Below are 17358 nucleotides of genomic sequence, written 5' to 3'. Positions count from 1 at the left end.
TGTTCTTAAATTTAGTACAAGTAATTGTTTTACATATAAAGACTGCGAGAGACTGGTGTCTGAACTAAGCAGAGCCTGTATCTCAGATCACCAGCCTCTCCCCACAAGGAGTAGGACAGTTAACACTTGTCTAATTGAGCAAACACAATAAAGTTTATAATATTTTTATATTATACAAAGTTAAAATATATGTGTATTTTATATCGTCATATTTATCATAGATACTAATATAATATGTATATGTATAATAATGATAAATAATAATATATATATATTAGATATTAAACTACATATAAATGCATAGAATACAAATCTAATAGGAATATGATGATATATATTTATAATTATTTTGAAAAACAGTATAGGAGCATATGTAATCAGAAAAAAGCACTATACAGGTAAATAATTATTTTAGAGGTTGAATTAGATTTTCGGTTTCATTATAGTCTAACCCGATTAAAAAGTTTGTAACTTCCCTTTTACAACTATATTTTAGTAACTTATGTAATAGAAGCGTTCGATTTAATTTATTATATAAGAATGGACCCATGAAACAGTGGAAACGGTGGGAGAAGGAAGTATTAAAACATTCTAATACAAGGGACGGAGGATTACGAGCAGAGCGGGACGAGAAAGGGAATGGTTTTTTATCCTGGTGCTGTTTTAGGATAGTATTTAATATATAAAGTTGTCGGACTGTAAGCACCTGGCACAGCCGGTAAAGATCGGTGGTCGGAAATAGGATAGGTTTGAATTTGCAGACTTTTAACAATGCTCTCTGAGCACGTTCTAGACAGAGAAGATGAGATTTTGCTGCACCGCCCCAGGATGTAATACCATAGGTAAGTATGGATTCACATAGTGAAGTGTAGACCATTTTGAGAACAGAAGTATCAGCAACATGACGCAATTTTTTAAAAACATAAATTAGTTTACGAACTCTACCGGCTGTTATTTTTAGGTGTTTCTCGAAGCTTAGTCTATCATCTAAGTGAATTCCTAAGTATTTAATATTTTTAGAACAGATTAAGGGAGGACAAGAGCAAGAAGAGGGAGAGACTGTTGGGTGCGAATGTGCAGTGAGCGTGTACGAAGTTGAATTTTTAGGTGGAGTGTATATCGAAAAAGTGAGGAAACAAGTTTTTTGGATATTAAGCGTGAGTAGATTGAGACGCAACCATTCTGTAACACAGTTAAGCCCGGCCTGTGCATGATCGAAGGCAAGTTTCCAATTGTCAGCAGTGAACAGAAGGGCTGTGTCGTCCGCGTATGAAATAATTTTACATTCTGGAAGATTAAGAGAGCATAGCCCATTAATATACACAAGAAACAAGGTAGGTCCAAGAATGCTTCCCTGTGGAACTCCATATTCAATAGGAAGGTAAGAGCTGGGATGTCCATCGATAACTACGCACTGCTTTCGCTCGCTAAGGTAGCTTGTAAACAATTCTAGCTGGGTACCACGAATGCCCAAAGACTCCAGCCTTTGAAGAAGAATTGGGATCGATACCGTGTCGAAGGCCTTTTTAAAGTCTAGGAAAACTCCTACACACTTATTACCACTATCTAGGTTTCGAGCTATGTGCGTAGTAAGATCATGAACAGCATCTGTCGCGGATCTGTTACGTCTGAAGCCGAATTGATTGGGAGATAATAAATGTTTGTCTTCAAGATACTTCACTAGACGCAAGTTGATTAAGCGCTCGAGAATTTTAGAAAGGGCTGTAAGTATAGAGATTGGGCGATAGTTGTCGACACGGCCTCGATCACCACTCTTATAAATAGGGTGAACTGTGGCTTTTTTAAAGGCGGAGGGAAAGATGCCAGTGGCCATGCTGACATTGCATATGTGCGCAATGGCAGGGGCCAGTATTTTAGCATTTTGTCTCAAGATTTTGGTGGGTATATTATCCCATCCGACTGCACAGTTGTCTCTAAGGGATAAGATAATACATTCCACTTCTTCATTAGTTACAGGAAGCAAGACAAAAGACTGGGGAGTGGAAGTATTAGAGACAGGGGCACCGACCAAGTTACCAGGGGAAAAGCTAGTTGAAAATAATAAGTTATGACCGTCTGTGTTTATTTCGTGCGTCCACGAAATATAAACGCGGACGAAGCCGCTGGCAAAGTTATAAATATAGCAGGCAGTAAGAGAACTACCTCTTCTTACTTACTTCTACTACTATCCTTGGCCAGCCAGCGTGAGCTATTATAGAATTATACAAACGTGAAATATAACTACAGGACGTCTGAGTCTTTATGAGAAGTGTTAGAAGGAGTTAGGTTAGAAGGAGTGTAAACCAATAAACACTAGAAAAATAATGAAACTGTTTCATGATATAGTTTTATTTGCATTCATATTATACATATTTCACTATATCGTTTACAATTGCTTGAGAGACGGTGGGCAATGTTTTTGTCCTGACTGGTCTACAATACATCGTTCATTTAATACTTATAACTTTATTATTAAAAATCGGTGACCATTAGAAGCGACCGTTGCTGTAATCTCTTTAATATAGTTATTCTAGATTTGCAGTTATTATAATTTGTTTCATGCTATCCCACTACTGTATCTTAAGATTTAGGAGATATTTTTCCCTTCATTACGACTTTTATTGGGTCTTGATCACGTCTTTCACTTGTGTATAAAACTTTTCTCTTTATAAGACCTTTACAACATAATTACTTCTGCCGCTTTGTTTCTTTATATTGTACACCAACTACAATGTACTTTTAAATTGCAACAGTTATAAAAAAGTACAGTTAAATTTATAAAATATATACAAAAGAATTAAAAGCTCCATAAATAAAAATATTTTCTTACAGTATGCAATTGGCGAATGGGACCAAGCAACCCAAGGTTTCATATTAAGCGGATTTTACTACGGATATATACTTACTCAGATACCAGCTGGATATTTAGCGGAAAAATTAGGTGGTAAATGGACACTTGGCCTGGGGTTGTTGAGCACCGCCATATTCACTTTTCTTACTCCCATTGTGACCAGGACAGGTGGAGCTACGTGGCTTTTTGTATTAAGACTTCTTCAGGGCATGGGAGAGGTATTCTTCATTATTACATAGTATGAAACAAAGTTGCCCGACAAATATGTTTTTAAGCATTGTTCTTTTCTATTCTTCTAAACCACGCAACGGATTTTGATGCAGCTTTCACTGTTATTGACGAAGACTTTTATACACAAAACAGCCTAGTAGACCGTACGAAACCAGGCCGGCTCGCTATTGAAAGACATTCTAACTTAGATTTTGGCCTGATGAATATAACCAAAACATAAAACAATTAAATGAGTCTATTGATGTTGATAAGGTCTTTTAACATTTTATACTGACATTCAACCACCAACCTACTTAAAAAGCCAAATTTTTTCAACGATCTTTTTTATTTTATTGTTATTTTCAAAATTAAGATAAAATGCATGTGTGACATGTTAAAAATCCATGCATTGCTTTTCTTTTTTTTTTAAGGGTCCCACAATGCCAGCAGTAATGATCTTGCTTGCTAGATGGGTACCACCTCTCGAGAGGTCAATACAAGGAGTCATTGTTTTCGGTGGAGCTCCTATGGGTAACATCCTTGGTTACTTCTTGTCTGGAATACTTCTCTCCGAGGGCAGGGACTGGTCGTACGTATTCTATGTCTTTGGTGGCTTCGGCATATTGTGGTTCTTTTTTTGGGTAAGTTGTAATATCATATTATTTGTACCTATAATATAATAAAAAAATATAAATAAATAATATATAACTAAGGAAAAAATATATTTTCTGTCAATCAAATAAATTATAAATAAATTAAATATTCATAGAAAAAAAAATCATCTTCCGCTGATTAATTTATGTCAGCAATGATTTATTCATTACTGCATGGGACAGTCAAATCTATTTGCAAATATCAGGAGAGTTTGTAATCTTATTAAAAGTTATTCTCAATATATTTTTATTATATTTCAGAGTATTTCTTGCTACAGCACACCAAATACACACCCATTTATTTCAGAGAAGGAATTGAGATATTTGAATGACAATGTAGCATCAGCGTCAAAAGTAGGAGCAAACGATCCAGTTCCGTGGAAAGGACTTATACGATCTGTGCCAGTCTGGGCCATGATAGGTGCTTCTGTGAGTATCTATTGGTAAAATGTCTTTCATTTAATGACCGATTGCTCAAAGATGATGTAAGTACAATCCAAATACGTTCGTTATTTGCAAACCCTGTCAGATTTTCCCTCGACAGTTAAATAAAGAAGAGGGATAAAGGAAATTGACAAACATTGGTACTAAAGTCAAATTCAATAAGGTTGGCCATAAAGTTCATTGACACCTGCGTACTATGTTTTCCCAATTTCAAAAACGACAGTTTCGGAATATATGAAATGTATCGCAAAATTGTGTAAACACGGTAACTTGGTATAGGGTAGGGGTCATACAAGTTCACAGTAGAAATCGTCAACATTTATTTAAAAGTACACGATATTAATTCTATCTTCCTTACTGTATTGGTTTGTTACTCTTTACGTTTTAACGAAAGTTAAACGTTAACGTCTTGGTTTTTCTACATTAGAGGGACCGGGTTGTGGTTTCATTTTAAACAAAAAAAATAACAAAGAAAACAAATTTCAAATAAATATATTGTGCGGCTGTCAAACAAAATGGCAGCCGAATGTTGTCAATCTCTGTCATCGGTAAGTGGGAGCAATGGGCTTTTTGCCATTCTACATGAACAATACTTTACAACAGCGATAAATTATTTTATGTAATGATTTTAGTTAAAGAAGATTGGTAATGAATTGTTTTTTAACTTTTTAAAGTTTTTAATCTTGAATTTAGACAGGACTACATATACTAAGAGCTAGGCATTGTTACGTAAGGCTGTGACTCCGTTGTGCTCCATTATTTACCATAGATTTTGACATTGACGTGCGTCAACGTTCGTCAAATCACCCATAGATTTAGAAGGAATTTCTGCGTTGTCCGTTGACGAACGTCAAAACAACGGAAGACGACGGAGACGATTTTGCTGCGACCTAACTACATATCTTCCGAACTATTATGATTTCAGATTGGTCATGACTGGGGTTATTATACCATCATGTCAGATCTTCCTAAATATTCTCACGATGTCCTGAAATTCAACATTGCGGCCGCTGGCACTATGAACGCACTGCCTTACCTTGCTACGTGGCTGTGTTCTTTTCTCTTTGGCTTCATCTGTAATTTTTGCATCAAAAAAGGCTGGCATTCTATCAGGACTGGCAGAATTATTTACACTACAATTGGTAGGTGCTACTGATATATAGAAAACTTACTTAAGATGTAGTCAACTCGCGTGGAGAAAGTTCGATACTAATGTCATGATATAATTATAAACTGATACGTACGAGTACGTAACGAAGAACTCGTTTTTTCTGTAATAACATAAAAGAAGTAAAGTAAGTTTTCTGTAATAACTTATGTTTATAATAAAAAGAAATATATTTCATTAATATTATAATTTCAGGGGGGGTAGGGCCAGCAGTCTGTATCGTTATGGCTTCATACTCGGGTTGTGATCGCAACCTGGCTATGGTTTTTTTTGTACTTGGCATGGGTCTCATGGGTGCTTTTTATTGTGGAATGAAGGTAATTAATATTTTGTTCATGTATACTTACTCTATCTGTCGACACTATCATTCGAGTACCAAAATTTATATGGCGCACTCTGTCATTCGTCATGCAGTAATTAACGCACGCCGTATTGCATTTTTCACAAGATCTGAAATTATAGGGTTTTGAAACAGGGTCATTCTTTCGAGAAATTTCTCATTACGTAGATTTGAATCTTTTCTTTTTTGTACACATTTTTCAGGTGAATCCTCTGGATCTTGCCCCAAACTATGCCGGTTCGTTGACGTCCCTAGTCAATACATCATCAACATCTGCTGGTATTCTGACGCCGTATGTCGTAGGGCTGATGACACCTAATGTATGTACATTACTTTTAAATAAAAATCTCATCAAGTAAATAATATATATGAATCAAGGGTAATAAGAGAAATTAGTAGTGATACGCCAATAAAATTAGATGTCGTCAAGGAGGATATTCACGACAATGGTCTGATATTTAAGGCCAAAGCAAAGAAGAAAACGTAGGAAAACGGATTCTGGAATGCGATCCGCTACGTAACCATGAAATAGTTCAGTGCAGTAGATGCGATTATCGTGAAAATAAGAACCATGTCTCATTGCTAAATTGCGTCAACAGACTACGCCGAAAAACATATAAATTTATATGAAGTTTCGATGTTTCGTTAAGGCACGTAAGTGCGAAACCTGTAGAAAACAACGGAGTCACGTGCTGCGTCATCACAAAGGAGCATGACTGAGCAATGAGGAATGGCTCTAAATCGGAAGTACCTAACCTATTTTATTTCATAGAGAAAACCACATTTAGTATAATAAAATTAGTTCTATTTGTTTGTGAAAAGAACCAAATATAATTGTTTCAGTCAACATTACAAGAATGGCGAGGCGCATTCTGGCTCTGTTTTGCCGTGATAGTCAGTTCTAATGTAGTATACGCTATCTGGGCTGATGGTAAGCAACAGTGGTGGGACGACGTGCGGCAGCACGGGTACCCACCGGGCTGGAAACATGGCCCAATCATCAAGGAGGCAGATCCTGAAGAATTTGAAGCAGTACAAAATCTAAATGACTTTGAGAAAAAGTAACCTAGATAATTTACAAGAATAAACAGAAATATAAATTGGATTGACGTGCTTTCTTGATCTATAACAAGCGAACTACTCCCAGTAGAAGCTATATTCATAACAAATTCATAAGACTCGGCTACCTGAATATACTTACAAAGAAGTATTGAATAAAAGTTATAACTAATAAATTCAGTGTCTAGTAAATAAAATATTGCTATCAATGGGTATTGATTGAAAATAAATTTATGAATTATGTATACATTTTGATTAGGCTATTTGTTATAAAAAGGTAGAATTTATTCAACTATGAGAGATTCATTTTAATAAATAATTTTGCAAGAATTAATATTCAAAATTCAAAAAAAAAATTCAAAAAATGTTTATTATTCTCCACAATCTTTCTGTGTTCTTAAATTTAGTACAAGTAATTGTTTTACATATAAAGACTGCGAGAGACTGGTGTCTGAACTAAGCAGAGCCTGTATCTCAGATCACCAGCCTCTCCCCACAAGGAGTAGGACAGTTAACACTTGTCTAATTGAGCAAACACAATAAAGTTTATAATATTTTTATATTATACAAAGTTAAAATATATGTGTATTTTATATCGTCATATTTATCATAGATACTAATATAATATGTATATGTATAATAATGATAAATAATAATATATATATATTAGATATTAAACTACATATAAATGCATAGAATACAAATCTAATAGGAATATGATGATATATATTTATAATTATTTTGAAAAACAGTATAGGAGCATATGTAATCAGAAAAAAGCACTATACAGGTAAATAATTATTTTAGAGGTTGAATTAGATTTTCGGTTTCATTATAGTCTAACCCGATTAAAAAGTTTGTAACTTCCCTTTTACAACTATATTTTAGTAACTTATGTAATAGAAGCGTTCGATTTAATTTATTATATAAGAATGGACCCATGAAACAGTGGAAACGGTGGGAGAAGGAAGTATTAAAACATTCTAATACAAGGGACGGAGGATTACGAGCAGAGCGGGACGAGAAAGGGAATGGTTTTTTATCCTGGTGCTGTTTTAGGATAGTATTTAATATATAAAGTTGTCGGACTGTAAGCACCTGGCACAGCCGGTAAAGATCGGTGGTCGGAAATAGGATAGGTTTGAATTTGCAGACTTTTAACAATGCTCTCTGAGCACGTTCTAGACAGAGAAGATGAGATTTTGCTGCACCGCCCCAGGATGTAATACCATAGGTAAGTATGGATTCACATAGTGAAGTGTAGACCATTTTGAGAACAGAAGTATCAGCAACATGACGCAATTTTTTAAAAACATAAATTAGTTTACGAACTCTACCGGCTGTTATTTTTAGGTGTTTCTCGAAGCTTAGTCTATCATCTAAGTGAATTCCTAAGTATTTAATATTTTTAGAACAGATTAAGGGAGGACAAGAGCAAGAAGAGGGAGAGACTGTTGGGTGCGAATGTGCAGTGAGCGTGTACGAAGTTGAATTTTTAGGTGGAGTGTATATCGAAAAAGTGAGGAAACAAGTTTTTTGGATATTAAGCGTGAGTAGATTGAGACGCAACCATTCTGTAACACAGTTAAGCCCGGCCTGTGCATGATCGAAGGCAAGTTTCCAATTGTCAGCAGTGAACAGAAGGGCTGTGTCGTCCGCGTATGAAATAATTTTACATTCTGGAAGATTAAGAGAGCATAGCCCATTAATATACACAAGAAACAAGGTAGGTCCAAGAATGCTTCCCTGTGGAACTCCATATTCAATAGGAAGGTAAGAGCTGGGATGTCCATCGATAACTACGCACTGCTTTCGCTCGCTAAGGTAGCTTGTAAACAATTCTAGCTGGGTACCACGAATGCCCAAAGACTCCAGCCTTTGAAGAAGAATTGGGATCGATACCGTGTCGAAGGCCTTTTTAAAGTCTAGGAAAACTCCTACACACTTATTACCACTATCTAGGTTTCGAGCTATGTGCGTAGTAAGATCATGAACAGCATCTGTCGCGGATCTGTTACGTCTGAAGCCGAATTGATTGGGAGATAATAAATGTTTGTCTTCAAGATACTTCACTAGACGCAAGTTGATTAAGCGCTCGAGAATTTTAGAAAGGGCTGTAAGTATAGAGATTGGGCGATAGTTGTCGACACGGCCTCGATCACCACTCTTATAAATAGGGTGAACTGTGGCTTTTTTAAAGGCGGAGGGAAAGATGCCAGTGGCCATGCTGACATTGCATATGTGCGCAATGGCAGGGGCCAGTATTTTAGCATTTTGTCTCAAGATTTTGGTGGGTATATTATCCCATCCGACTGCACAGTTGTCTCTAAGGGATAAGATAATACATTCCACTTCTTCATTAGTTACAGGAAGCAAGACAAAAGACTGGGGAGTGGAAGTATTAGAGACAGGGGCACCGACCAAGTTACCAGGGGAAATGTTTTCCGCAAGTGTCCTACCAATTCCGACAAAGAAGGAATTGACGTGGTCTACCGATTCTCCAGGAGTAGGTTTACAATGGAGTAGACTGCTGCAATGATCGGGGCTTTTGTTTAGGTGACTTACTTCTTTTATTGCGTTCCATAATTTCTTTGCGTTAGTTCCTGCATTTGCTAAAAGAGACTTCTCGTAGTTCTTTTTGAGTTTTCTTAAAAGCGAATTACAAAAATTCCTGTATCTGAAATATGTGAAGCGTAACATATCATTATGAGGTTGTTTTCTCAGTTTGTTATGCATTTTGTCCCTATTACGAATGCATCTCAATAAGCCAGTGGTAATCCAAGGTTTTATGGTTCGCCGTCGATTAGTTTTATGAATTTTGATAGAGTGTGTTTTTATATATGTTTGTAATATACCCATTAAGTTATCCGTGGCTTGATTAGGGTCATTTGTATTAAAAACCGAAGAGAAATCGGCATTAATTAGTGCGAAGGAGAGGCCATGGTAGTCTACTTTGGACAGGGTTCGAAACGATGATGAGCGGTTTACTTTTGTGTCAAGAGACAGGAGTACTGAACTGTGGTCAGTTATTGTCGATGATATCACTAGGGCCATAGCAGAGTGTGGTGACTTTAGCAAGGCGTGATCCAAACAAGTAGCTGATGGGAATCTAGTGGGTAGGGAATGTGCCGGTAGGAGACCATGGTGTACCGTTACGTTGAGATAGTCTTCGTTATCAGGGTCTTTACTCAAAGGACTAATATCGATGTTTATATCTCCTATAATTATAATATTTTTAAAGTGTCTTAGAGACTCTAAATATAAGATACATAAAGTAAGTCCAAACATGTAATAGTAGAAACTGATAAACTGAAACTAAAAACAAAAGTGTAAGAACTGTATTATTCCAATACATATGTTTGCCACGTATTGTTATATATTTAAACCTATATCCTAATTTTCCTTTAATAATTCCATAAGCAATGCGAACCATTAATTGCTATGAGCGAAATAAACCAGCGATCTTTAGTGCTAAATTTCATAAATGGGGACACGATATGAATACATTAACAAGAAATGATTTTATTATGGAAAATTCCCTTCAATTCGCTTCAAGTGGAAAAATCTTGCTATAATAACATCTTTTTATCGGTACTTGGAATGTTTAAACATTGTATTTTAATTTAAAGCACAATTTAATGCACTGTCCCGATTTATTAAAAATGTGAAAGTGAATTTGTGCGTTTGTGTCTCAGACAAAATTAACCGATTTACTTAAAATTACGTAAGCAGGTATATCTACTAAATTAGGAATTTATCCTTAATATACGGTAGGTACTTCCAATCCCGGAAAAAATACTGTCCACGTGGGTGATTAGCAAAAGCTAGTAAATATAAATTCATATAAAACGTCCGCGAATATATGACTATGGGGCAGCAATATCAGATTTTTTAATTTAATTGTGTTAATTGTACTTTTGATCCCAATATTTTTACAACAATGTACTTAGTCTGTTCAATATATTTTTTACAATAAGACGAGGGAAAAAAGGCATTTTATTCTTTTTCTACATAACTGTTTGTTTCCCAAATAAGAAATAGGAATAAAAAAATAAATTAGGGTCTTAATTCTATGAAAATATAAACCAATATACTTTTTTCCCATCATAATGTAAAGATGTAATCTGAATAACCTGCATTATCCCTTGACAGCTTAAGCCTTATTATCAGCTTTTCGTAAGATAGTATCATCTTCACTTTGATGTAGTTAACGAAACGTGATAAGTCATGCGGCGAAGTTAATTTTTGTCTGAGATTTTTGTCATGCGGCGCTAGGAGGAATTGAGTGAAAACATTAATAAATTAAATGTTGTAAAGTAAGTTAATAAAAATAAAATTTTGAAGCCAAAGTAAAGGGCAGGCCTTTGCCAAGCAGCGGAACACTAAAATAAAAAATAAAACTTATATTCAAAAACGAAATGTAAAAACGTTTGCTAATTTGTAAGCATTCTAGTTTAGTATTACAAATTCTTTGGTTGAATCAGCCCTGAAAATGTTTTCCGAGTTGTCAAACTAAAAAGCCCCAATCAAATGGCTCTTTCTCCAGAGATAAATTTAGAACCAATTTAAAAGATGTTTTATTATTAACTCCCATTCGGCTGAAATTTTCTGACATGTTGAACAAACAAATTAATATTTAACCACATTAATACAAAACCTTACTTTAAGACCATTTTAATTTAAATATACAAATTTACTTTCTTCAGGACTCACACTCACTTAATATCAATTGGTGAAAATCCGTTTAATAGTTTAAGTTTTAAGTTAATTGCATAAAGAGACGCGACTGTTTGTAGTGATTAATTTTTAAAAAAAGGTAAGTTACAAAATAACGAATTTATTAAATAGCTAAAATAAATTGTAAACAAAATACTACTCAATCAAAAAGTGTTGCATTGTTAGACGGGATGGACGGAGTCTGCGGCAACTGCACCCGTTTCCTTGCTTCTCTCAAGTCGTTTGTAGTTTTTTCAATTTGACTTTCCAGTTGCAACTTTCTTTGCCTCAGTATGCCAACCTGATGGAAAAGGATTTATATTTATAACAATACCAGCTGCAAACCGCGTTTCTGCCAGAATAATTATTTTAAAAAATGCTTAAAATTTTATGCACAGTATCTACTTTATGAAGCATCATTGAATATCAGACTTTTAGACCAAATCCTACGGGAATCGCGAACTTTCGGGTTAAAAAGTACCCTATAGGTACATAATATTAAATTTGGTACTAAGGCAGCTGGCCTTAGCACCAAATTTAATAAAAATTTACCCAGCAGTTTGAGCGTGAAGAACTTATAAACATACAACTTTCGCCTTTATAATATTAGTGGAATTTAAAATAAATTATCTATATTATAATTATATATTATTATGTATTGTATATGCTTGAAGCTGCTTTGTAATAATAAGCGAAAGATGTAACAATTTATATGAACAATAAATTAAACCATTATATAAAAGCCAATAGTATGGGACAATATAATATATATATTTTAATTATATAATTTTATTATATTAATTATATAATAATTATATTTCTGATAACTATTTTTTTATTACAAATAAAAAATTATTTACCTCATCTGTTGCGTTTTCGTAATCCCGCAGAAGGTCCTTCCTTGTCAACAAGCCTGCCTTCAGTCTCTCCGCTTCCAGCGACCAACGTAGTTTATCACGACGAGTCTACAATTGTTTATAGAAAACGTTTTGTGCTATTCAAATTGGTGCACAGAATGGCATGCCCCTTGACACATTACTCTGATATTACGCCCGTTCATAATAATAAAAAATAAATATTATAACTACTTTTATTTCAGGTAATAACTTAATAACTTGAGTATAATATAAACCGGGTGCAATTTTTTTACCCTGTCAACCTATCTCTGTTCATCTGAACCTTTTTATTCAGGCAATTGTGAGTCACCCAAATTACCAAACAAAAGCGTGACTCAACGGGTGTGGTTATATTACATACATAAATCGTTTCGGATCACTTTGAATTCCCAGACCAAAATGTATTAAACAAAGTAAAATGAAATTGTTTATCCAATAAAACTCCTTTATAAATTAAGCGTTCTTTATCTTATCGGAAAGGATTCTTTCTTCTAGAGTGTATTAATATCTAACACTGTTGTCAGATTTTATTCAAGTCGCCTAAAGGCATATGACATGACAACTACCTACCGTGTCTGCTGGCAAGTAATAGCATACACACTAGTGAACTTATTCTGTCAACCAGTGTGAAAATACCTCACGATGTTTTTCTTCATCGGAAGCAAGTGGTGGTTTATGAAAACTACGTGATCAGATTGGTCAGATTGGTATACACAACTCATGGAGCACGAGGACACACTCCGGTGCAAATCGGAAAGATATGTAATAACAGTCAATAAATTACCTTAACACTTCCAAGATCTTCCCGAGCTCTCTGGTATTCCATTTCAGCTTCTCCAAAATCGCATTCAGTTAAGTCGATAACTTCATCCGTATGTTGCATTTTTTCTCTAATGTGAGCCAATATTTGGTTGTGCTCAGTACATTTACCACGATTTTTAATCAACTCGTCCTCGCGTTCTGTATGAAAATTTTCACTTTAACACTGAGTGATAAAATTAAGTTGTGGATTGTAGTAGTGAAATATTCAAAAATTATGGTTTTACAAGTTAAAGTATTCATATTTCATATTTCTGTATATTTTTTAGCCAGTAGTGATAATTTAAAACATAATAATTCAATTTATTGTAAAATAAATTAAGATTTACATTTTATATTTAACCGGATTATATAATGCGATTATGGAAATTTTGTATGCTGATAAATATTACATATTTATCAGCATACATGTACACACAGGTTTGGTTTCTGGCCGCTATCGTATCTAAACTTGGCAGCGACCCTCGCTGACCTGCTTCAGAATAAATCAATAATTAGTTACCTTCAATTTTGGTCGCATAGTTTTGATGATCAACAAAGAGCTGCTCATATTGCGCTACAAATAGTCCAGGGGCTACTTGCTCCAACTTCCGAACGATCGCTTCTAGTTCAGCTACAGCATTTCTGACGCGTATGTAGCGAAGGCAAAGAGCTGATGCTTGCTCTGATTTACGTCTCTGCAGGGTCAGGTAGCGGTGCACTGTCTGTTATTAAAATTGAAATTTTAAATTATTTTGTTTACACAAATATTGATTTTGATGCAAAATTTTATTATTGTCAGAGAATATTGTTATCGAAAAGGTAAAGGTCGAAAAGGTTCCCCAATAGAAGCCAATACTGAGAAATAATAAATTTTGGTCAAAACTGTACAAATAGGATATGAGATTAGTCCTAAAATTAAATGTTTAAGATCTGATTCGAACAGTCGCAAAAAAGTACTGGTTATAAACATAGTAGGCAAATGGCAAACCCACTCAATACTTAATACCAATTGAGTTGTTAAGTTGTTCCTTCGACGTTATGCAAAATAGATTAAGATGAGATCCCAATATGACAATTGAAGCTAAAGCTAAAGATTTTTGCTGCAAATATATCAAAATTTTTTAAAGTACTTTGTCAGCAATCGGTTTCCCTTTCTTCGAATAGATTAGACCTGTTCCTGTTGTATTTTCAAGATGTTGCAAATCATCAAATTTCTTTTCGGCGTGTTCCAAACGACTGCGGTAGTGTACATCCACAACATGCAATTTTGATTTTATCTGCACAAACAGATACGATTATAATAAGTATTTAAATTATAAATAATAGAACGAACAATTAATAAACTAATTGTAGATTCTTAATTTACCTCAGCCATTTCCCTTTCTTCTTTTTCCTTTAGTTCTTCATAAGACAATAGTTTCTGTTGATATTTTTCTTCTAAATCTACAGCACCTTCTAGCGCTTTCAGCACGTGATCCATTTTACGTTTTCTGAAATAAGCAATATCAACTCGATTCTAAATTTTCCTTGCAAATTAAATGCTATTGTATATGAATTTATATTGAGACTTTTATATTAAATTGAATATATAAAAACTACAAACGAAACTTGAATAATGTATTGTTACAAATACAAAACAAATAATATAATTCAAAATGTTATTAGTATAAGCAATACATTATTGATACAAAGTTTTACTCAAAAGTTTCATCTTGTATATATAGCAATAAAATCTCTATTATAATTATTACTTCAATGATCGACAATAGTTTACAAAGTTGATGAATTAAAATAATTAAATTCAACATTCACGATCGCAATCATTCACTGCTCTAAATTCCCAGTTGGCTTCAGTCTCGCTTTTTCAAAGAATGCAATGCAATTTTCATTTGCCGTCTATTATTACAGACAATTGCACAACAATAGTTTCATCTTTCTCTTGGCAGAAACAGTCGTAAAGAATGCTCTCATTTTATTTAAACGTTGTTGCCTCAACTATTTTATTTTAAACTAGCAAGCCAGCCCGGCTTGACACGGGGTATACCTTCGGGAATAAATTGTCTAAATATAATAGAAATGCACGATGCAAACTGCATCAAAATCTGTTGCGTGGTGTAAAAGAAGAAAGCTTAGAAACAGACAGTGGCAGAGGGCGACTTGTTTATAATATAATATGTAGTGAGTGTTTCAAAATACCTGGTAATATTTATAATATACTCGCTACCTGCGTGTAAAACTATGGAATAAACTTCCCTAAGCGGTCGTCCATAATAGTTTCGACATTGGACATTCAAGAAAAGACTATCGCAGTACTATTCTCAAAAAGTCGGCATCGCATCGGTTGTGACCCGTATCGGGTTTTTGGTGACCATGTATTTGCTTGCCATTAGGCGTGCATGCTCGTTTACCGACTGTACTATACCAAAAACCTGAAATGAATTACTATGCTTTTATTTACTTGTAATATTCCGCTAGACGCCGATGTAAGATGTTGTTCTTTAGCTGCAGCTGCTGCTTGTCAAATGTGAGGTCCCTGTGTGCTTGGAGGTACTCCTCTCTGCTAATCGTTACGGCCGCAGCACCGACCTTTTTTCCTATTTGATCATCCTCCTCCTCTTGTTCTTCTTTCACACTTTCTATTTTTTGAGAAAAGATTTTATGATCAGATTATTAGCGCTCTCTGAATCTTAGACTTAAGTTCTTGTACTGTTTATTACTTTTTAAAGGTAATAAATGCGTCATCATTTTTTCCATCTCATCTCTATCTCATCTTTTATAACGTTTAACTTTTTCTCTTTATTCTTAAAATGTAACTAATAATAAATATAAGTACATGTGTTATTGTTCTGTTTGTCCTTCCTTAACAGAGTATAGGATTGAGGCGATTTTAATGTAATAATGTCCGACCTGGAGAAATGTTATAAACGGCTGCAGACAAAGATCTGACGTCAGTCCTTTTCTGGGAATGCTGTAGTTGCCCATCAGCTGTCAAGGCTTTTTATACTTACTACTTAGCCGCCTCAAAAACAAGGAGATGGTTTAATGGTGGGAAACATACATCTCAAGGTTATAATAACTACTATCGTTATACTAACCACTAGAGGCGCTCGAAGCGGCGTCCTCTTCTACGACTTCTTGACTTTTTTCTTTGGCAACAGGTGTTGCTGCTTTGTTTATCTTTTTACTCGATTTCTTTTTTAAACCCTAAAGAAAAATAAATGTGATATCGTTTAATGCTCTTAAGATCAAAAGCTGTTGGGAATAGATTTTGGATATCACAAAATATATTTTCTATTGTATATATGGATATACTTAATTTTAAGTCTTCGTTGTCTTCTTTGTCTTAAAGCCATTTTCCTTAAAGTTGAGTCTCCATGTAGAGTAAAACATACACCTACAATTTTTTTTGTTAGCAATATTATTGAACTAGTAGACCATTGCCTTCTCCATTTCAAACACTTGCTGATATTTTCATCTACTCGAGTGGAGGTTTTCTGACAATATTTTTTTTCACCGAAAGCATGTTTGTCGGTTGTATTCTATACATGAGTCAGATTAGTATAAAAAGTAATTTAACACGACTAGGATTTGTACTTGTGACTTTTCACCTTAACCATCATCGCTGCTTTTAAAACAATAGTTACATATACATACTTACTATACTTAGTAACAAACTAGTATATTATAGTCCCCAAGACATTACAGTTTAAATAGAGGAAACACTTATTCCGTGTCGACATCAAAGGGAAACCAAATACGGGCGAACATGCAAACATAACAAATGATACCATTACGTGTTAGTGTAGCTTCGGGAGCGCCCGAATGTCATGTATTAATTAAATTTGTGGGGTTGAATTACCATACCTTCTCGCCCATATCGCGTGCTCAGCTGGTACCTATTGCTCAAGTTATTGATCTGTATAAGGACTCGAAATTATTTTATTCCATTATCTGCGAAACACGCGACAAACACGGTACCGTCACTATGACGACTACTAAACGTCTATCGAACGCGTTTGTATATTTTTCTTGTATGCATGCCAGTGATGAAAGACATGTCGAACTTCATACAATTTTACAATTATTAATATTTAGATTGAATCCAAGGAATTAGTAGGTACTCCGCCTACTAATTCCATGACTGTATCACCATGTTACTTTAAATAAATATTTCTATTTATTTTTTTACTTTTTGTAAAGAGGCTTCTCTTATACATATG

General features: G+C 34.6%; 2 protein-coding genes across 2 annotated transcripts; one reads left to right on the top strand and one right to left on the bottom strand.

Annotated features, from left to right (window-relative positions):
- Window positions 1–548: 548 nt before the first annotated feature.
- On the top strand, window positions 549–6771 carry LOC128673876 (putative inorganic phosphate cotransporter). The gene is made up of 9 exons (XM_064436244.1): window positions 549–642; window positions 1021–1157; window positions 2833–3069; window positions 3493–3702; window positions 3976–4143; window positions 5084–5300; window positions 5522–5643; window positions 5870–5986; window positions 6510–6771. Exons 1-9 carry the CDS (start codon window positions 549–551, stop codon window positions 6729–6731), a joined length of 1524 nt encoding a protein of 507 aa, XP_064292314.1. The 3' UTR covers window positions 6732–6771.
- Window positions 6772–9988: 3217 nt separating this feature from the next.
- On the bottom strand, window positions 9989–17147 carry LOC128673700 (uncharacterized protein). Its single transcript, XM_053751729.1, has 9 exons — window positions 17003–17147; window positions 16234–16342; window positions 15597–15774; window positions 14505–14628; window positions 14269–14415; window positions 13659–13860; window positions 13122–13297; window positions 12302–12406; window positions 9989–11742 (listed from the first exon to the last, which is right to left on the bottom strand). Exons 1-9 carry the CDS (start codon window positions 17012–17014, stop codon window positions 11602–11604), a joined length of 1194 nt encoding a protein of 397 aa, XP_053607704.1. The 5' UTR covers window positions 17015–17147; the 3' UTR covers window positions 9989–11601.
- Window positions 17148–17358: the final 211 nt, after the last annotated feature.

This window comes from Plodia interpunctella, chromosome 11 (assembly GCF_027563975.2).
Source record: "Plodia interpunctella isolate USDA-ARS_2022_Savannah chromosome 11, ilPloInte3.2, whole genome shotgun sequence".
Taxonomy (NCBI): Eukaryota; Metazoa; Arthropoda; class Insecta; order Lepidoptera; family Pyralidae; genus Plodia; species Plodia interpunctella.
This window is presented reverse-complemented; position numbering and strand designations above follow the sequence as displayed.

Excerpts from the sequence above, each read along its gene's own strand:
- LOC128673700 (XM_053751729.1), bottom strand. Across the intron at positions 14,629-15,596 it reads CGTCTAGCGGAATATTACAA|AAAACGTAAAATGGATCACG; the intron begins GTAAATAAAAGC and ends TGCTTATTTCAG. Across the intron at positions 13,861-14,268 it reads GGAAACCGATTGCTGACAAA|ACAGTGCACCGCTACCTGAC; the intron begins GTACTTTAAAAA and ends TTTTAATAACAG.
- LOC128673876 (XM_064436244.1), top strand. The coding sequence starts at position 549 with ATGAAACAGTGGAAACGGTGGGAGAAGGAAGTATTAAAACATTCTAAT. Across the intron at positions 3,070-3,492 it reads TTCTTCAGGGCATGGGAGAG|GGTCCCACAATGCCAGCAGT; the intron begins GTATTCTTCATT and ends TTTTTTTTTAAG. Across the intron at positions 5,301-5,521 it reads AATTATTTACACTACAATTG|GGGGGGTAGGGCCAGCAGTC; the intron begins GTAGGTGCTACT and ends TTATAATTTCAG.